We start from the raw sequence: 21,976 nt of genomic DNA, 5'->3' as shown, positions 1-21,976 counted from the left end.
AATGTAACTGAAACAATTGGATTTGTTCTACTCAAGATAGACTAACTGTTTGGTTTTGTAGTCTTGGAGAGTTAAGTACTCACCTACTCCAAGACCCTAGCCTAAGCTATGTTGGTGCTTCAGAACCCTAAAAAAAAATAAAAGTTACTAGATCAATTTTAATTTAAGCGTTACTTTTAAGGTTGTTCTTTAAGTCAAAAGGTGATGGAAGTGAAACTTGTGGTGTGTTGACTCGACTCAAAACCACTACAAAATGCACCTAGGATGATTTATCCACTACTTTTGCTTTTTCGATGAATTGTTTTAACTAAAAAGTTGAGAGAATGCAATCTTTATAAAAGCAACTTCTTAATTGAAGACAATCAAAGAAACAATTCGATTTTTTTTTCCAAGCATAAAAACATAACTTCTCTTTACATGCACGAAAAAAACTCTTTTCTTCTTTAAAAAAAAAACAAAAAGCTACTTGAAACAAGACTTTTAAAGAAGGATGTTTTTGTATTTTTCTTTTAATAAAGTAAATAAAACTAATATAACCAAAAGCAATCTTTTAACAACTATCAAAATCTATGAAAATCCACTCACAAGCAAACTAAAGGCAAATTTATTCTAAGCAATTCTAATAAGGTCAAAACTAACAATGATTATTCTAAGGTGTTTTACTTGATTATGAACGAATCAAGGACTAGCTTATCGCAGAACCAAAAACTAGTCAAAACAAAATTCTAATCTTTTTGTCCTTTTTGAAAATGGAAATCAATACTTTAAAAACAAGCAATGCGAAATTTGACCCAAAACAACTCAAATGATAAGTTGCTCACACAAGGAGACTTTACGACAGGCTCAACTTCTAAGAAGGTCGACTAACCAGAGATATCTAAGGCTGGACAACTTTCTAAGCTCAAAGTCACTACAGAACCTATTCAAAAATCAAACCCTAGGTCTAAACTTCGTTGAAATCCACTAAAACACTCAAAGCTCACAAAACCAGTTCAGGTGAGAATTCTTGACAGGGTACTAAAGGATCTGGGCAGAAAACACTAAGGAAAAACAAAATCTAAAAGTAATTTAAAGCAAAAATGGAATTTTCTTGACTTTTACAGGAAGACGCAGGCCACCCGTTGTCACAGGTGCGGCCCCGCACTGTGCAGTCGACAACAGCGCGTCCAAGGACGCACTGTGAAGCACACAGAGACTGCGTCCTTCTGGAAAAAGGAAGAAAAACTAAAGCCAACTAAATCTACAGCTAAACCACCCAAATACTAATTCCCACAGCCAAAAACCAGAAAATAAAAATGATTTTCACAAAGCAAAGTTCATATAAAGGAAAAGACTTATCCATTAATGGAGTCCCCAGCGGAGTCGCCAATTTGTCGTGGCGGAAAAAGTCATTTGGGCTGACACAACTGACCTCCCTAGGAGTATAAACTCGCTAGCGACAAACAAGACAAAATGGAGTGATCTTTCTCTAAATCTACCTTTTACAACATGAAAAGTACAAGTGTTTAGGCTTACCTTATTCCAAAACGCTATTGTTGTAGTTCGTTCTTGCCAATCCGGATGAGCTCTTCCTTCAAGTCAATTCCTGCAACCACAAACAATCAAACAATTACCGAGCACTTGTATTTCATATAATAAAACATAGATTCAACATGCAGACCAAGGAACACATGAAATAACTCATTAACATAAGCTATTGAGAAAAATAAACCAGTTTGTATTAATAACGAAACAAAGAAACTCTTACAACCTGGCCTTGGCGTTGTGCAAGTTCCTCCCAGGGTCCATCAAGTGTTTTCCTCTACTTTGACAAAGCTCACCCACTTCCAAGTAGAATCATGTAAAGACAATCTCTCCTCACAAAGGTTCTAATGGAAGACCTAAATCCTGCAGCATTTACCCAAAGAAAATGTATAGCTCCAACCTCTCTTCCTTCTGGCTCAATGCCTTTATTTATAGTGCTGTAAAGAGGTTATTCAGGTCCACTATCAATGGGATCATCCCCCTCTATGGGTGGGATAGCTCCCTTATTGATGGGATAAGTCCCCTCTTAATAGAGATACATGAACCAACTGGAGGCGCATCCATTTCATCAAACCGACCTCTAGAATGTTCTAGAAGTAACCACAAGTAACTTTCTCAAGATAAAACTTGCGCATTTTCCTTTTACAGGAGGACGCACCTGTCCTTTAACATACAGAGCGTCCATGGACGCAGTTTTTGTGAACATGACCTGCGTCCCCGCAGGTAAGGCTAGAGAGAACCTGCGACCCCAGAGATAAACAAAGTTTTTACAAGACTTTCTCTCTTCTTTGAGTTTGAGATGGATAACAGAGGCATAAAGACTTGCCTAAGAGGGTAGCATGACTGTTGATTTGAGCCATACTAACTGTAAGTAGTCAAGGTGACATTTTTTAGTGTAACAGGGCCCACGCACTCAGTTGAAGACTTACCAATGTCTCCGCACACATAGCTACAGGAGCCTTTCCCTTTGCCTAAGTACAAAAAATAGAGTCTTGAGACTTACATCACTTGCCCATACATAGATCTTCAATGATTGATTATCCCCTATGACTCGCTATCACTCCCTTTTATAGTGTCTTTCTTTACAATACCATGATTCGTAAACCATGGGCAGATCACAAAACAACTTAACTTAACACACTAAGGGGATTTGATCTTCCTAAATCGCCCTTGACTTCTAATGACCTTCACACTTCTCTTCTCAAAATGTGGAGACTTTACAAAAATAAAAAATAAAACTACTACAAAATTGACCCCATGGGACGTTGTCCCAACACATACAATGGTTAAATGGTTGTTGGATGAAAGGATAACTATGCCATAGTTGGGAAAATGAATGAGGGACATGTGGCAAGGTGTTCAGAAGTGATGGTAGGAATGGAGTGGTAGAAAGGTGGTTTTTAGGGGGGGTCCAAATTTTTTTGATGCAAACACGTACCCCCTTGTGGTATTTATTTAGAATGCTTTTCGAACCCCCCTGGTTAAACATCAAAAGTGCAGGGGGGTGGGGTCTGAAATGCATCCCATGCCATTGATCGGGGAGGGGATGATCTAGACCATTAAGAACCACACAGAGATTACAAATAATGACAACAATGTCAAATCCATCGTATCAATCAATGATTTATTACAATAAACATAATTAATTAATCCTTGATTAATATAAACTAAGGGATTAACTTATTTTTTTCCGAAGAAAAAAACAAAACTTTTCATTAGCATAATAAAAAGTTTTTACATTCTGTATGGATCACTGTTCAGAGTAGATGGCTCGGCTGGAGCTGTTCCGGACTGTCTAAAAGCATTTAAAACATCAAACAAAAACAAGACTCAGTCTTGTGATGACTGACTATCACGATTCCCCTCTTCCGGAGGTTATATACATACCATTTAGGTGCACGACTTGGGGTCTCCTTCTGTGAAGGAAAACAACCCCTTACATCAAGCTGCCATATTAACTTTATGATCTGAGAAAAATATAAAGAGTTTTTCATATACTGTTTTTTGTTGCCCGGACAAAATTTACAAAAAAATATGAGTGAAAGAGTCTGTAAAAGATATAAATACTTTTGACCATGAGAACGAAAATCTGTATGCAAAAAAAAGAAAGGAGAGGGATCCTCGCTCATTTAGGAGGTGCAAAAGGGGGCTGATGAGATATGTTTTTCTGCCCCTGGAAGTATTCCTCTATTGACCAGCTGCCCAAAACCTGTTGTAAACCAGCTTTAGAAAGCTGATCTGCTTCTTCATTTTTCTCCCTGTAGATATGACAGATATGAAAATTGTTAAAAGAGGACTTTAATAACAAAATTTCTTCTAACAGTGGCTTTAAAATCTGATTTTGACAAGACGCATTTCCATTGACCCATTTAATGACATTTAGTGAATCGCCAAAGATTTGAATAGTGAATATGTTCCTCTGAAGTAGCCAGCAAAGCAAAAGATGTAAAGTAGACAACTCGGCAAAATTTGTTGACCCAGAACTTAATCCGACAGAAGCTTTTAGACAATGATCAGAGGATATATGAATGCTTATCCCAGCGCCAACCTTGTTATTCTGGGAAGCTCCATCAAAAAAGGCCCAAGGAGTGCCTTCCTTGATAATAAGAGGCTTGTCACGGATTGGGGGATTTTTCGCTTCAGGGGTCGGAGTAGCAGAGTATATGGCTGCGTAGTTAGAAGCAATGACAGATGAGGGGATGATATTATCTTGAAATAAACATTTGTTTCTCGCAAGCCATACACCCCAGAAGAAAATGAGAGGTAGGTTTCTCAAATTTCCATCCAGGTAATTCTGCCACCATTTTCTCCATGCAGCTTCCAAAGGTTCTGACCCCCACTGAGCTTTAACATTAAGCAGAACTGTAAGCTCTTCCCAAATCTTTAAAGATACTGTGCAAGATGTAAAAAGATGTCTAATAGTTTCCTCATCTGATTTACATAAAGGGCATCTTCCTGGACCAACAAGGTATCTAGCTTGTAACATGTCCCAAGTTGGGATTTTTCCTTTTAGCAGACACCAAAGGAATATCCTGGCCTTTGCTGGACTTGTAAGCTTCCAAATGCTTTTAGACCACCACTCGGGGGTATCCCACCCTTTCTGTTTCATTAAGAAGGAGTATCCATCTTTGGGATAGTATTCTCCAGTTTTCCCCTGAGCCCAGATCAGCTTATCAGGTTCGTTTTTGAGTCTGACATGTGTACGGTGGAGTTCTTGGATGAAGGAGGCCCATTCGTTCTTCCATCTGATATTTAAACCTAATTCTTCATCATTTTTCCATGCCTGACCCCATAAAGTGGAGTGGCCTGCTTTCTCCACCTGGTTTAGAGTGACTATTCCTTTACTGTCAAGGTGTCTGAGGAGACCTGGAGACAGAGCAAAAGCTTCATTGCAACCCACCCAAGGGTCCCTGCCGATTCTGATGTGACTACCATCTCCCACTTTCCATGCCAGGCCTTGTTCTATCACAGAGAAGGCCTCCAGCGCAGCCTTCCAAATGACTGATATATTCTTCTGTTTCTTTTCCTGACTCCGAATCCAATCTTCTAGAGGGACTGGGTCTATATACTTTCTTTTAACCACCTTGTCTGGCGGAAAGAGTCGATTGTGCGGACACAACCAACCTCCCTAGGAGCCTAAGACTCTCTAGTGACAAACAAGACAAACAAGAGCAATCCTTCTCTAAACATGCATTTACTATACGGGAAATCAAGTGTTTAGATCCTACCTGTAATCCAACGCTGTTGCAGCAGTCCAGCTCTGCTGATCCGGATGAGCTCCTCCTTCACTTTGAAACCTGCATACACTAACAATCAAACGATTAAATAGCACTTGATAATCTCATAGAATAAAACATATTTAACACATAGACCAAGGAGTACATGAAACAACTCATAAATAACAAGTTATTGAGAAGAATGGACTCATTTACATTAATAGGTAACAAAAGGAACAAATACAACCTGAGCCTTGGTGTTGTGCAAGTCCCTCTCAGGGTCCATCAAGAGTTCTCCTTTACTTTGACAAAGCTCACCCACTTCCAAATAGAACAAGCAAATATGGCAATCTATCCTCACAAGCTTCTAAATGGGAGTCCTAATTCCTGCAGCATTTACCCTTAGAAATGTATAGCTTTCAACCTCTCCTCCTTCTGGCCCAATGGCTGTATTTATAGTGCTCAAGAGGAAGTTAATCAGGTCCACCATCAATGGGATAATCCCCTCTTTGGATGGGATAGCTCCCTTATTGATGGGATAAGTTCCTCTTTGGTAGGAGTGCATGAACCATCTGGAGGCACTCAATACACGTCGAACAACCTTCTAGAATGCTCTAGAAATGACCACAAGTGACTTTTTAAAGATGAAACTTGCGCATTTTAACCTTTACAGGGGGACGCACCTGCCCCTTTACATACAGAGCGTCCAAAAACGCAACTTTTGTGAACATTGGGTGCGTACCCGCAGGTAAGGTTGAGAGAACCTGCGTCCCCAGAGATAAATACATTTAGAAAGACTTTCTCTCTTTTTTTGAGTTTGACATGGAGAGCAGAGGCATAAGACTTGCCTAAGAGGGTAGCATGACTGTTGATAGAGCCATCCTAACTGTAAATAGTCATGGTGACATTTTTTAGTGTAACAGATTGCCCCCTAAAGTGCGAAGCCTGAAATAGATTAGGGTTTTGTATTATCTAGGAAGGGTGAAGCGCTTTATCATTTCAAGGATTATCTCGTGGAGAGCCTGGTCAGAACCTGCAATTTTCAACACAAAATACATGTATAAGATTATATCATCACTGAGGTAGGCATTCCCATACTCAGATTAAAACTTTAACTAACAAACTAACTACTCTGATACAGGAATGATCTTGCAATACATCATAATCATAGACTTTTGTAGACACAGTATGGGCGCAGCCATCTGTTTATGATTAGTCTACTTAGATAATGAATACAAAACTCCTCGCAGCCTGGATGGTGGAAACTAGATCCAGGGTCTTCATTTCTACTTCTCGAATTGGTACGATTCTAGCCATGCGAATAAATGAGTTGATGTCGAACATGGTAGAAACCACTTGATTACCAGTCGATGATGTAAACTGTTAACAAGCATGAGAGAGACCACCAGTAATGTCAATGGTTCTCGAAGTACTCAGTACAATCCATGAGATGTGAATGAATGAGTTGATGTCGAACATTTCACGGAATCCTTTGATCGAAAGTCAATGATGTAAACTGACGTCAAAGGCGAGAAACCTGCCATTGATGCATGCAGACTTCAAGGTACTGACGATTTCTAAGTCATCTCTCTAGATAATGTGCTGATGTCGATAGAAAGCGACCTATTGCAGGCAAGCCCGCAACACGAAATCATTGTTCAAGTTGAAGAAATGTTGCTGTAAGGACTGACTCAGGGATGGTCAAATGGATGACAAGTATTTTGCAGATGAAAGTTTTTCTTGCAGACCTCTTGAACACATAACGACACAACAGATGGCTTGGTGATAAACGACTCAAAGTTAATCCCCGCAACCCGGCTGAAGACTTTCAAAGTGGTTTGATCAACTGTGAGGTAAAGGATTTCCCAACCCAGGTGAATGAAAAAGTGTCGTGTTCAAGAGTGGTAATAAAGTTTCTTCTGAGACAAAAGGTAACAAATAGGCTCATTCTTCTCTCTTTTCCCCCACCATTTCTGGCAAGTACCTCTTTATTTTTAACAAGCTTGAGGAGGATAACATATGCTTGATTATAAGCTCATCCTTCGGATGAGTCCAACCTAGTTTTGATTCGAACCCTAGGAAGGAGTGGTTCGTTCCTGTTTGTAATTGAACAGGTCCTTTACTGTGAAAATGTTTAACGAGCTCAGTATAGGAGAAACTCGGCGTTTTTCAATTTTAGAGAGTCTGAAAAACTTAAGAAGACTCCAAGTTGAACTTTTTCGTAGATTTGTGTCCCTCAGGCCCGAAAAAGTATAAAATAATACCTGGGGGAACCGCTTGATCTTGCGACCAAGGAGTACTTTCATAATTAGTGTCACTGACCTGAAACGTAAAAAGCGATCAAGGACACGTCGTTTTATTTCCGTATCGAGTTTGAAACGACAAAAACCCGGCAATCTTTTCCTGATTTTACGGTCAGAAAAGAGCTATAAAGGGAACCGTCTTTTAATTCCGTTTTAACGAGTGTAAAAGAAACGCTCGGCAATATTTTCATTTTTTAGGAGTCAGAAAAGGGCTTAAAAGATGACTTTGATATTTTGATTCATGAAAAATGACAATTTTCCCTCTAAGTCCCTTTGTCCTGCACAAAAACAACACATTACTCATACCTGTTTAAGATAGGCAAAAATACATCGAAAATCATCCTTCCATGGTGAAAAATGAACAAATTCATCCAAAAAACCTATAAAAAGACTTTTTACCATGTCATTTTTACCATTTTACTGTTGAGGTTGAAAAAAGGGCTTTTGGCAAGAAACTTCCCATGGTCGCTGTGGAAAATCCGACCGTCAGAATCGAACGCCGTCTCTTCCAGGTATTTTACAACTTCCTACTCTTCATTTTCATCCGATTAAAATTGTATTTTAGGTTTTAGTTTTGTTTTTTGGGGGGGTTTAGGTTTCAAAATGCGCTCTGCGGTGGACGCAGGTGCCCTTCGGGTGACCTGCGTCCCCCGACTTTTTCCTATATAGGAAAAAGGTCGGGGGACGCAGCCCACCTTCAGGCCAGCTGCGTCCCGACGCCCTGTGTTCTAAACGCGGGGTGCGTCCTCCGTGAAATGCGGAATTTGAAACCCCAATCCTCACAAATAACCATTCAAATTTCCCCAAATTAATTCTAATCATTGTTTCTTGGTGTGTAGGGCACTCAAAATGTTGGATTGGAGAGAAAGAGAGCACGAGGATGTTGATTTAGCTACAATTGAACATCAACCTTCCATTGATGCCCTAAAAGCATGCGGGCTATATAAATACTGGGTCATACCTGGCATGAGGGCTCAGGTGAGATTCTTAGAATGGCTGGTTGAGAGATGGAACATTCAAGAGCAATGCTTTTACATAGGAGGGCACCAGCTCGAGATAGAGCCCTCTAATGTATACTTTCTCACTGGCTTGCCAAATAGAGGCGAGCAACTCAATCTAGCCGGGACTAGGCCGGGTGGCCAATCCCTTGCTAGTCTCCGGGCAGATTGGTGCATACCCAATGCACACCATGCGAAAGGCGTGGAAATCAAACACATCTCTCTGCGTGAACTCAAAGTTATAGCTTTTACGGTTACCAGAATTTGTGGTGCAGCCGCTTTACATATTGCTTCCGGGTCCCAAATGCGGATGGCGATTGACTGTTACCAAGGCACCATTTTCAACTGGTGTGATGCTGTGTCGGCTAATATGAAGAGCCAACTGACTAAGGCAAAGAACGGATGACTGAAAACCTTTGGATATGGGCCTTTAGTCGTGAGCTTTGCCTTAGAGAGAGTTCTGATGCTGATCCCTCAGCAACTCACTGTTGATATCTTGGGTCCTCGGGAGCCAAAGATAGTACGATGGGTTGCGGTGATGGCCCGGCATCCTGACGAGGGCGCGACGGTTGTTCGATTCACTGACAGTTATTTTCACTGGTTAGAGGACCAGATTTTTTCGATCCAGGACTTTCCGTATGCCGGAGTAGATTTTCGAGGTGATCTGGACACATTTCTTCCACAGGGAGAACAATGGGATGACAGAGGTACTTTATTTTTCACAAGTTTTCAAATTATGTATTTTTTGTTTTTTATATATATCATCTCAAAACTGACAGTAAAAATTTTCAAAATGCAGATGTTGGTCCACAGCGCCCAGCCAACCTCCGGCCTTTTGAGAGGAGACATCCAGTTGCACCGGTACCGGCCCCGCAGGATGCGGCTGTAGAGACACTAGCTGAGTTGGAGCAGGATCTAGAGCGTCTGACGGCGGATATGCCTGAGACTACCATGGATGATATTCCTATCAGACTTCAGCGCTATGTAGTCACAGTCCCTGGACCGTTTAGGAGATTTTTGCGTAAGGTAGCCCGTGCAGTGGTGTCGTATAGGGAACACCACCAGTGATTGGCTAGTCACTTTGTAGACACATTTGACATTTTTGACTTTTTGTACTTTATCATTTTGCCGATCATAAGGTGTTTTTCAACCTATGATCGAAGACGATGTATATTTTTTGACACACTCCTATCTATATATATATCACTATTACCGGCTTATCTTGTTTAACATATGTGATGAAATGTTTTTAAATTTACTTGCATGATTATCGTAAATGTCTGTCCAACACTCGAGAAGCAATTGCATCTGCTAATGTATTTAAAGACCTTGGAATATGCTGATATTCAATGTAATCAAATTCACGTTCCAAGAGATGCACTCTCAAAAACAACCTTAATAACACAGGATTTCTAATGGCATAAACTCTATTAAGCTGTAATACAACAAGTTCAGAATCTAACCTCACTATCAAACGTCGAATTCCAAATGAAATAGATTCGGATAATAATTCAACCACTGCACTGTATTCTGCAATGTTGTTCGTTGTTTGACTGAGGCTTACCCCATGCATAGAAACTAACTCGTCAGAGGGTGAATAGATAACCCAAGCTGCGGAAGAGATATTCTGTGTACTACGACAAGCACCATCAGCAAATCCAATGTATGTTTGGAGAGGCGTCGACATCTGCAATATCAAGAGTAAAACCAAGATAAGCCAGAATAACGACGAAAAACACACTTGCTAAGCTAAGCACACTGACTAACTAACAAACATACTAGCTAGAAAGAAAACCTAACCTAACTAAAAATTCGCCATACCCACCATTTAAGCATAATACCTCTTTAGGTAAAGTCCACTTCTGGGTTTACCCAAAGAGTCCCCATCAAAATCTACCAGCTCATAAGCCCCTTTTGCTAGCTTTCGCTTTACAATATAGGGTCCATGCCACATAGGAACGAATTTTCCAGCACCTAGCTTATCGTTAGCTTGATCATATAATAGCACTAGGTCTCCCTCTGAAAAACTTCGAGGGGTCACATTTCTATCATACTGAGCTTTCATTCGCTTCGCGTGAGTCTCGATTGCCAATGCAGCGACACGTCGAGTCTCATCTAATTTAGCTAAGTACAATAAACATTTCTCCTCTTCGAAAGTAGCTGGGAGTAATTCGACAGCCATTTGAAGTGATGGGATTTCGCATTCAATGGGTAACACAGCTTCCAAGCCATAAACTAGCTGGAAAGGAGTGAACCCTGTTGAAGTTTTCACTAAGGTTCAGTATGCCCATAGCACTGAAAATAACATGTTGTGCCAATTCGACCGATGAATACCAATGGTTCGTCGGATCATGATAACCAGAACTTTGTTGATAGACTCAACCAAACCGTTGGCTTGCGGATAATAAGGAGTAGAGCTATCGTGGCGCAAACCAAGCTGGATTGTAAGCTCAGTCATCATGATGTTTCGAAAATGGCTCCCATGGTCAGTAATGATTGCTTGTGGGACACCAAACCTAGTTATAATATGATTGAATACGAAAACTGCAACTGTTTTGCCGCTTGCATCGAATGTAGGCATCGCCTCGGCCCATTTAGTGAAATAATCAACCGCGAGGATGATATACGCATGCCCCCCGTCCGAGTGAGGGTTACAAGTAATAAAGTCGATACCCCATTTGGCGAATGGACCAACGGCAATTATAGGGTGGAGAGGAGCAGGTGGTGCGCGCATCTTTCGATCAAACACTTGGCAGTTGTGGCACTTCCTGACTGCAATGATACAATCTTTAAACATTGATGGCCAGAAGTAACTAGTGCGCAACACCTTCTGAGCTGTGGCATACCCAGACATATGACCGCCACATGCTCCAGAGTGACAATCATTCAAAACCCTCTCAGCCTCTTCGTGAGTTAAACAACGTCGAAAAACTAAGTCTGCCCCCCGGCGATAAAGTGTATCCCCAATAATTTTGTATTGCTGGGATTGAAACCGAATTTTTCGATGTTCCGCCTTTGAAGCTTCAGGCCAAAAGGTTTGGGTTTGGAGATAGATGATTATATCCCCGTACCACGGATCTAAAGTACTGATAAGAAACAAAGATTCGTCTGCAATGGACTCCTCTGCCACAGTCTCTGTGTCAGCACGCGGGAAATCACACATCAATTCCGCAAAAACTAAGGATTTCTTAGACTTGGACTTCTCGAACTCCAAGTCGAACTCTTGCAGGATAACGATCCATTTAGAGTACTTGCCCCCTAGTAGTTGTTTTGTCAAAATGTAAATCATAGGGTTGCAATCCGAAATAACTGTAGTTTTACGGAGAAGAATGTAGTGACGAAAACGCTGGACAGCTTGAACGGCTGCCAGGGCCAATTTCTCCACATGCGAATATTTTAGCTCAGTGGGATTTAAGGTCCTACTGAGATAATATATCACATGTTCTGCTCCGAATTCATCTTCTTGAACTAACACCATTCCAATGGTGGAATGCGAAGCTGCGAGGTATAAGAAGTAGTCATGGTTGTAGTTGGGAGGATGCAACAATGGTGCATGGGTCAACGCGTGTTTAAGTGCATCAAAATATTGTTGGGCAATCTCGTCCCAAAAGAATTGAGCGTTCTGTTTCAACAACCGTGTAAAACCTTTAGTGACCTCGGCGTAGTTTGGGATGAATCGGCGTAAAAAGTTCGCTTTCCCTTGCAAACTTTGGAGTTGGCGCAAACTCGAAGGAGGAGGCAATTTGATGATAGCTTCGACTTTCAAGGGATCGACGCGAATGCCGGCTTTTGAAACAACAAATCCCAGCAATCGACCTGTTTCTATACAGAAAACACACTTGTGGGGATTCAACCGAATTCGATAATGCCTACACCTCATAAAGATTTCTCGTAAGTGGACAAGGTGATCAGCTCGATGGAATGAATGAGCAGGCAAATCATCGAGATACGGTTGCACAATGTGCTTGATATCATGAAATGCATAAGACATCGCCCGTTGAAAAGTGGCCCTGGCATTCTTAAGCCCAAAAGGTAATTTGCAATAAGCAAATGTCCCCCATGGACAAATGAATGCCGTTTTTGGTTGGTCGACAGGTAGAATATTGATTTGATTATAGCCCGAAAAACCATCCATGAAGGAAAACATTTCACTTCCGGCACAATCATCAATAATTTGATCGATATAAGGCGTAGGATAGTTGTCTTTTGGACAAGCTCGATTGATATCCCTATAGTCGATACAGATTCTTATTGTTCCTTGTTTCTTGTTGACCGGAACAATATTCGATACCCAATCCGTTAATGGGATCGGATAAATGAAACCTGCTTTCAACAACTTTTCGACTTCTGCTTTAATGGCAGCCGCCTTTCGAGGGTGAATCTGACGCAACCGTTGTCGGACGGGTTTAGCATCCGGGTAGGTCTTTATTTCATGAACAACAATGGCAGGAGCGATTCCCGACATTTCCTCGTAAGACCAGGCAAACACATCGCGGAATTCTTGCAATAGGGCCTTGTAAGTGTGGATTTCATCTTCTGTACATGCGGCACCTATATGAATGTTCTCCTCAATTCCGGGCTTCACTGAAATATCAATGAGAATAGTACGAGAAATATTCCCTAAATTCAACTCTGAATCAGAATGTTTCGTTGGATCCTGAGCGTCTTTGACATATTCAGCGGTAAAGATAGATGAAAAATCATTTTCAAATGCATCATCCTTAGGTAAAAACGAAGATCTGTGATGGAGATCTTCCCATGGTAGATCGTCTACACTTAGGATTTCGCGAAGTTGTTCATCAGATGACACGACTTCGGGAAATGCTATCCGTTCTAAGGTTGAGGTGAAAAGTGATTCTTCACTGACCACATTCATTTGGTCGAGCTCGGTTGAACGAGAGTCGGTAAAAGACATGACAGCTTCATAAGCAATTTCATATGGACTCAAAGGCATAGCATCACCGAATGAGTCTATCTCAGAGTCAGATGGGACAATAATGTTTTCGGATGTAATCATATGAATGGTTGCAAATGAAGGTTCTACGCTGAGTGGAGGGAGAGGAAAAGTTCCAAGTAAACCGGAATCCTTAACTAAACCTACACCAACGTCCCTATAAGGGATTGTCGTCTTACCGACATGCTGGATACTCTCTGAAGAGGCTGGGTCGGATGAAAAGTATGCCAGCTGATCAATAGTCACGATCTTACCGTTATGTGGAAACTTAATTACTCTGAAGACCGATGAAACGACCGCCGTCATAGCATATGACCAACTTCGACCCAAAAGAAGGTTGTAGTCTAGAGGGGCATCAACCACTTCCACATCCAGACTAGCGGTTTTACCTTCTACCCCTATAGGCAATTCCTGTAGAATACCAAATGGACGGAACCCACGGCCATCAAAGGCCTTAAGGATGGTGGGGGATTGGTTCAATGAAGGAGAACCAAGAGATCTCCAACATTGAATCGACATAATACACGTAGAAGCTCCCTCATCAATCACAGTCCTATGAATAGGCCTGTTTTTGACTATCACTGGAATTTGGAAAGCCATTTGATGGGGGAGACGCGGTGTACTATTTTCTAGATCGAAGATTATTAGATTCGGGTCCTGAACATCAACAGCTTCGATAGCCGACAAAAGTAATTTTCGTTGTGCTGGGCATGATTGCAGCACTTCTAACGCCGACATTGCTGAGGGTGAAACAGCTAAGTCCTCAACAATGTTGTAATTCTGGGCTACTCTCGCATGTGGATTGAAAGCAGACCTTCGAAGTACACCCTTGGCGGGCGGTTTAATTACTAAGTCTGGGTTAGGTTTCTCGATCTGTAGTGGATCGGAACCAGGAGCTGAGGTTGATGGGTTAGAGTGAGAAGATTCTGCTTCCTTACCATCAACAGGATTCTTACTACCATAATCTTGGGATCGAGTCGCAATCCTCACATGAGACATCATCAAAATGGGTTCTTCACTGGCATTCGAGGAAGAACCTATCATCTTATTCTCCTGCTCCGGAAATGGATTTTTTAACACAGCAGGAGTGGGAGAACCTTTGACTATTTTCACAACCTCGGCCCGATGAGGGCAATCTCTCGTAAAATGATCCTCTTCACAAATAAGACAAGGATATCGAGGTTTGCGCTTTTCATCATTGGTTTCCGACTTTTCTGTTTTCTCCTTCGGAGCCTTGTCTGCTTTAGTCTTCTTCTTTCCTTTCTTCTTTCCGTCGTTTTTTGATTTGGCCGTAGATGACTCTACAGCGTGAATATCGGCGGTAAGTTCAGGAGAAGACTCTCCTGTCGGGGAATCAGGCAAAGTGATAATAGGAGTAGTTGAAGGCTTGGAAGACTTCTTCTTGCTCTTTGTATTCACGATACCAATCATACCATCAGTGGCATGAGATTCCGAAGGAGCAGCAGTGATTTGATTTGACTTTGGAAGATCCGGAATCTTCTCGTGTAACGTACCCGACTAAGTGTAAACTAAGTCAAGGTATTGCGCCTGAGCAATGACTTGCTCCTCAGTGACTACTCCGGCCTTAGCTACATCTTCAGTAATCTTCGGTAATAATGATTTAACAAACCATTCAGCTAAGATTTGGTCCGGGATAAAAACTTTCACTAGCCTTCTTCGACGTCTCCACTCATGAATGTGATTAGAAATATACGTGGACGTTGATTGTTTTAGTGAAGTTAATAACTCCGTGCCATTATCGTATCTGACCGGCAACTGAAAGTGAGTTAAGAACGAGGTAGCTAACTGGCTAAAATTGTAAAAAGGGGCCCGTGGTAACTCAATGTACCACTTGGCCGCGAGACCAATGAGAGTATGCTGGAAAAGACGTAAGCAGATCGAATCATCCGAGATAGAATTTGAAGCACACCAGAGGTGGTAAGTCATCACGTGATTGGACGGATCCTCTCCAGACTTACCTTCGAACTTGGGTATATTGCTGGGCAACTTATTTGGCATTGGCGGCCAGAACGGAAGATATTGAATTGGATCGTTCGTTAGGCGTGTCAAGTCTGGTAAATCCAAAGTTGCGATAAACGGTAACTGCCGGTTAGGATCTCTAAAACTCTGGGTCACAATACTAGCCCCAGGAGGAGGATATCCAGGATAACTAGGAACAGGAGTCGCATTTGGGATATTATATCCTCCTGGAAAACCAGGATTAACCGGACCGTACTGGGGTTGTTGATAAGTGTACCCAGGATACAGTTGATACTGGTAAACCGGTTGTTGGACAGCTTGCCCAGGTTGGTACTGTCCCTGGTACGGTTGGTGAACAAATTGAGGTTGAGTAGTGACAACCGTACTTATACCAGGCTGACCTGCAGGCATCTGGACCGTGGTTTGAATCGTAGATCCAGACAATGGTAAAGATGTCTGAGGAGTGGTTATAGAGACAGTAGAAACCGGAGCCATCGATACTCCAGAAGTAAGTATGGTAGATGTGGCGGTAGTTGCAGCAGCCGTTTGAGATGGAGTACTAGGTGCAATTGGCGGCTGAGTAACTACCGAAGTTACAGAAGTTTGAACATTTGACTGGACAGGTTGCGGTTGCTGGGGCGGACCAGAAACTACGGGTTGTCCAGCTTGAGGTACCAACTGTATACTTGGCTGCAACACCTGTTGACCCTGTGACGGATCCCACACTAACATTCTAGGGTATTGACCTGTAATAGGTTGAGGATACTGAGATCCATAACCGGATTGAGGATAGGATTGATAATTATAAGGTGTAGTTCCCATATTTTGACCATATGATTGACCTTGAGGTGGTTGATAACCTTGACCTGAGTATTGACCTTGAGGTTGATAACCTTGAGGTAAATACGGATACTGGGGTTGACCTTGACCTTGAGGTTGGTACCCTTGAGGTTGATACCCTTGGGGTTGATACCCTTGGGGTTGCCATCCTTGAGGTTGCCATCCTTGAGGTTGATATTGATACTGAGGTTGACCCTGGGGTACATATTGAGGCTGGGGTTGACCTTGAGGTATGTATTGCACCATAGGCGTGTACTGACCTTGAGGTTGCCCCCCAGACACAAATGATGTACCTTGAGGTTTCCCCCCAGGCGTTAACTGAGGCTGCCCCCCAGGCGGTAATTGGCCACCTTGAGGTTGGGAAATGGGAACTGAACCTGACATCATGTAAATGTCTCCTACACCCAATGGTATATTACCACTGTTTCCAACTAATAACCCATGATCAACGGGTTGAGGAGATGCCCCCGCAAAGGTACCAGAAAGAGATTGATACCCAGTGGGAACAGAAGGACCGCCATGTAAGAAAGATTCAGGACTTTGAGTAAACACGGACGACGGACCAGCCATATTGACAGGAGTATGAATACCTCCAGGTGGAAAAGGAGTACGAGGTGTATAAAAACCTACCCCAAAGTTGTCTAAATAATTGGTTAACGAAAGGTACCAAGTAGTACTTCTAGGAGGACTATAAAAGATAGATTCACGCTCCCTTAGATCAATAGTAAGTTGATCTTCAAGATTAGAGACACCTATTTCTTCCTCTGGAGCAAGTTCTTCGATAGCAATCAAACCAGTAGGAAGATTTTCGGTGATAATTCTTTCTATTCTCAGTGAATCAGGAACACTAGAAGTCGGAGTAACAGGTTCAGATATTTCTGGTTCTTCGCCTATATCACTAGCAGATGAAAAACTACCAACAAGCTCAGAAACTGTAACAGTTTCGGGATTATAACCTGTCTCTAAGCCTTGGTAATCTGAATGGACTACCAAGGAAGATTCTCCTTTTTTAGGTGAACCTACTCTACTGCCACTAGGAGGAGTTACAAGGACCTTTAAACCTTCTAGATTACCTGGGTCATCTCGAGGAGGTGATCCCCTAAGCCTACAGGATCTTCTCAACAATTCGGCCACAGAAACAACTTCAGGAGACTGGCCCCGAAGTCTACGGGACTGTCTCGGTAATTCCGCCACAGCTAAAAAATTTTAACTACTACACACGAAAACAAAATAAAATTTCAAATCAAACCACCTAAAGTCTCTAAAGAACCAAACAAATTTGAATCACACGCCTAAAGAATCTAGGGCGTCAAACCAAGCACAAACAGTAGCCTTCCAGACCGAAAGCGCTAGTTGGTGATGAAGCCCAACATCGCTGGATTCAGTACAGAAGTGGCGGGTGGAACAGTTACCCCGACAACCTGCTTAATGAATAGACTGGACCAAGTTCCTCCACTTTAACCGTCTCAAGTGAAGTGAACCCCCCAGAAAATCCAAGTGAGTCTAGCCGACGTCTGCTCCAGGTATAATGGGATCTTCCCTCCACCGTCACCTTGGTAGAATCCTAAAGATAATGGTCACTAAGGTTACCAACTGTAACAAATGCACCTGGGGGAACAGTCTAAACTCTGACAGCGCGCAAGGGCAGAGTAGCAAGCTCAATCCCCTTGCCGGCTCCTTGACAATAATCCAAGGTTTACCGACAAGTGACCCCTGGCTCCTCGACAATGGTTAATCTGAGGTTTACAGTTTGTAATACGTGCATGTCTGGCATCATTCCCAACGAGGGGGGATTGATCCCTTCACTGGTTCGGACACGAGCTCGTGCTTCTCCTTTAAGCGGAGCTTTCCCAGAGTACAAATGAGACAATTGGATTTATTCTATCACAAGATAAGCTACTTGTTTGGTTTTGTTGTCTTGGAGAGTTAATTACTCACCTACTCCAAGACACTAGCCTGATCTAAATTGGTGTTTCAGAGCCCTAGTAAATAAAAGTTACTACGTCGATTTTACTTTAAGCGTTAATTTTATGGTTTTTCTTAAAGACAAAAGGTGGCGGAAGTGGAACCAATGGTGTGTAGACTCGACTCAAACCACTACAAAGATGATTTACGCTACTTTATTTTTTCAATGAAATTCTTAACTAAGAGAGTTGAGAGATGCAAATTTTATAGAAAACCACTTCCTTAGAAAAGACAATCAAAGAAACAATTCTCTTTATCTTTTCAAGCGTACAAACATGACCACTCCTTACGTGCACGAAAAAACTCTTTTTCTTTCAAAAATTTTCAAAGCTACTTGAAACAAAACTTTTCAAAGGAGATGTTTTTGTATTTTCTCTTTTTAATAAAGCATATAAACCTATCTTAACAAAAAACAATCTCAAAAGGTATAAAATCTATGAAAACTTGACTCACAAGCAAATCAAAAGGGAAATTACTCTAAGCAAACCTAACAAGCCAAAAGCTCACAAAGATGATTCTAGGTTGTTTTACTTGACCAAAATCAAATCAAGGACCAGCTAATGCAGAATCAAAAGACTAGTCAAAACAAAACTCAAATCTTTTTGTTCTTTTTGTAAAATGGAATTCAAGACTCAATCAACAAGCACTTCGAAATTTGCCCAAAGGGACAACTCAATGGTAAGTTGCTCGCATAGGTAGACTTTATGACAGGTCTGACTTCTTAGAATGCTGACAAAACCAGAGAGATCTAAGGCTTGACAACTTCTACCGCCAAAGTCACTACAAGACCTACTCAAAAATCAAACCCTAGGGCTTAAACTTCCATGAAATCCACTAAAACACTCAATGCTATCGAAACAAGTTCAGGTGAAGATCTTTGACAAGGGACTAATGAATCTGGGCAGTAAAAACTAAGAAAAAGCAAAATCTAAGAGCAAAAATGCAAAAAATGGAATTTTCTCAAATTTTAGCAGGGGACGCAGGCGACCCGTTAGAACAGGTGCGGGCCCGCTCTGTGCACATAGCGACAGTGTGTCCAGGGACGCACTGTGCAATACTCAGAGGGTGCGTCCTACTGGAAAACTCAAGAAAAACCAAAATGAATCTAACCCTAAGCTAACCCACCCAAAGACAAAGTCACAGAGCCAAAACCAGAAAAATAAAACAATTTTCTCAGAGCAAAGTTCATACAAAGGAAAAGACTTTTCACATCAATGGAGTCCCCAGCTGAGTCGCCAATTTGTCAGGCAGAAAGAGTCGATTGTGTGGACACAACCAACCTCCCTAGGAGCCTAAGACTCTCTAGTGACAAACAAGACAAACAAGAGCAATCCTTCTCTAAACATGCATTTACTATACGGGAAATCAAGTGTTTAGATCCTACCTGTAATCCAACGCTGTTGTAGCAGTCCAGCTCCGCTGATCCGGATGAGCTCCTCCTTCACTTTGAAACCTGCATACACTAACAATCAAACGATTAAATAGCACTTGATAATCTCATAGAATAAAACATATTTAACACATAGACCAAGGAGTACATGAAACAACTCATAAATAACAAGTTATTGAGAAGAATGGACTCATTTGCATTAATAGGTAACAAAAGGAACAAATACAACCTGAGCCTTGGTGTTGTGCAAGTCCCTCCCAGGGTCCATCAAGAGTTCTCCTTTACTTTGACAAAGCTCACCCACTTCCAAATAGAATAAGCAAAGATGGCAATCTCTCCTCACAAGCTTCTAAATGGGAGTCCTAATTCCTGCAGCATTTACCCTTAGAAATGTATAGCTTTCAACCTCTCCTCCTTCTGGCCCAATGGCTGTATTTATAGTGCTCAAGAGGAAGTTAATCAGGTCCACCATCAATGGGATAATCCCCTCTTTGGATGGGATAGCTCCCTTATTGATGGGATAAGTTCCTCTTTGGTAGGAGTGCATGAACCATCTGGAGGCACTCAATACACATCGAACAACCTTCTAGAATGCTCTAGAAATGACCACAAGTGACTTTTTAAAGATGAAAATTGCGCATTTTAACCTTTACAGGGGGACGCACCTGCCCCTTTACATACAGAGCGTCCAAAGACGCAGCTTTTGTGAACATTGGGTGCGTACCCGCAGGTAAGGTTGAGAGAACCTGCGTCCCCAGAGATAAATACATTTAGAAAGACTTTCTCTCTTTTTTGGAGTTTGACATGGAGAGCAGAGGCATAAGACTTGCCTAAGAGGGTAGCATGACTGTTGATAGAGCCATCCTAACTGTAAATAGTCATGGTGACATTTTTTAGTGTAACACACCTTTGTCCAGAGATTCTCCATCGATATTAACCTCCACCCGGACTTTGCTGCCAGAGACAAACTGAACTCGGGGAGTCTTTTGATTCCCCATCCACCCCATTCTTTTGGTCTTGCAATCTTATCCCATGCCACCCAGGGAAGAACCGATGATTCCTTTGCTGAGCCGGCCCATAAAAATCTGCTGCATATCTTCCTGATTTTCTCCATCACTCATTTGGGGACCCAAGTTAGAGAAACCCAGTAAACTGGGATGGCTAACAAGACTGATTTGAGGAGTGTCAATCTGCCTGCTCTGGAAAGCCACCTGAAACTCCAATGATTTATTCTAGCTTCTATTTTTGCTATGAGCCAATTCCAATCCTCTTTCTTGTATGCTACTGGCTTTAACCAGAACCCCAAGTATTTAAAAGGAGTGTCCAGAGGCTGAAGAGGAAAAGTAAAAAGATTGGTCATTCTAGCTCTTTCTCTTCTGTCAAGGTCTGCTACACAAATTTGTGACTTTCTAGTGTTTATCTGCATTCCAGTGGCTTTCAAAAAGAGATCAAAAATGCTTTTATACTCCTTAATTTCGTTAGATGAACCATTTGTAAAAATCAAAATGTCATCAACAAAAAGCAAATGTGTGATAAAGAGGTTAATTTCTACCTCGATACCTTTTACCTTCCCTTCTCTTCTGGCTTTGTGGATCAATCTGCTCAGACCTTCTGCCACTAACAAGAACAGGAGCGGTGATAAAGGGCAGCCCTGCCTAAGACCTCTTTGGCTATTGAAAAAAGGGGAAGCTGAGCCATTGATCAGAACTGCAAAACTGACATTTGTAATGCATCCCATAATCCAGCTGGTGAAAGAATAGTTGAAACCCATATGAGTCAGCAGCATCCGAAGATAAAGCCAGTTGATGCGATCATAGGCTTTGGATAAATCTATTTTTAAGACCGCACCCTTCATTTTCTTTTGTCTGACACTGTGAATAATCTCTTGTGCTACCCCAATGGCTTCATGAATTTGCCTTCCATCTAGAAACCCAAATTGTTCCACTGAGATGTTCCTAGACAATATAGGAAAGATTCGAATAGCAATCACCTTTGCTATGATTTTATATATACAGTTGCACAGGGAGATCAACCTAAAATCTTCAAAATTCTCCGGGTCATCTTTCTTTGGAATGAGGGCTATGAAGGTAGAATTAAAAGGCCTGAAGACTTCTCCCTTCTGTCTTGATTCTTCTATAACATCAGTGATTTCAGAACCTATCAGGTCAAAGAAGAAAAGGAAGAGTTCAATAGTCCACCCATCAGGGCCAGGACTCTTGTCTTTTGCCATAATTTTCATCGCTGCTTCAACCTCCTCCTTGGTAACAGGTATAGAAAGCTCCTCTGCTTCTTCCTCCTCTACAAAC

General features: G+C 41.7%; 1 protein-coding gene across 1 annotated transcript; it reads right to left on the bottom strand.

Moving 5' to 3' along the window:
• Positions 1-3,649: 3,649 nt before the first annotated feature.
• Positions 3,650-20,784, bottom strand: LOC149152204 (uncharacterized). Its single transcript, XM_089443413.1, has 2 exons — positions 20,578-20,784; positions 3,650-5,050 (listed from the first exon to the last, which is right to left on the bottom strand). The coding sequence occupies exons 1-2, from the start codon at positions 20,782-20,784 to the stop codon at positions 3,650-3,652; spliced, it is 1,608 nt and encodes a 535-aa protein (XP_089299539.1).
• Positions 20,785-21,976: the final 1,192 nt, after the last annotated feature.

The sequence above is a fragment of the Pinus tabuliformis genome, chromosome 9 (assembly GCF_031772625.1).
Source record: "Pinus tabuliformis cultivar Carrire ecotype Pingquan chromosome 9, CPIR1, whole genome shotgun sequence".
Lineage (NCBI taxonomy): Eukaryota > Viridiplantae > Streptophyta > Pinopsida > Pinales > Pinaceae > Pinus > Pinus tabuliformis.
This window is presented reverse-complemented; position numbering and strand designations above follow the sequence as displayed.

Coding starts and splice junctions, on each gene's coding strand:
- LOC149152204 (XM_089443413.1), bottom strand. CDS start 20,784: ATGGAGAAAATCAGGAAGATATGCAGCAGATTTTTATGGGCCGGCTCA. Junction 5,051..20,577: donor TGGAGAATCTCTGGACAAAG/GTGTGTTACACT, acceptor ATTCGGAGTCAG/GAAAAGAAACAGAAGAATAT.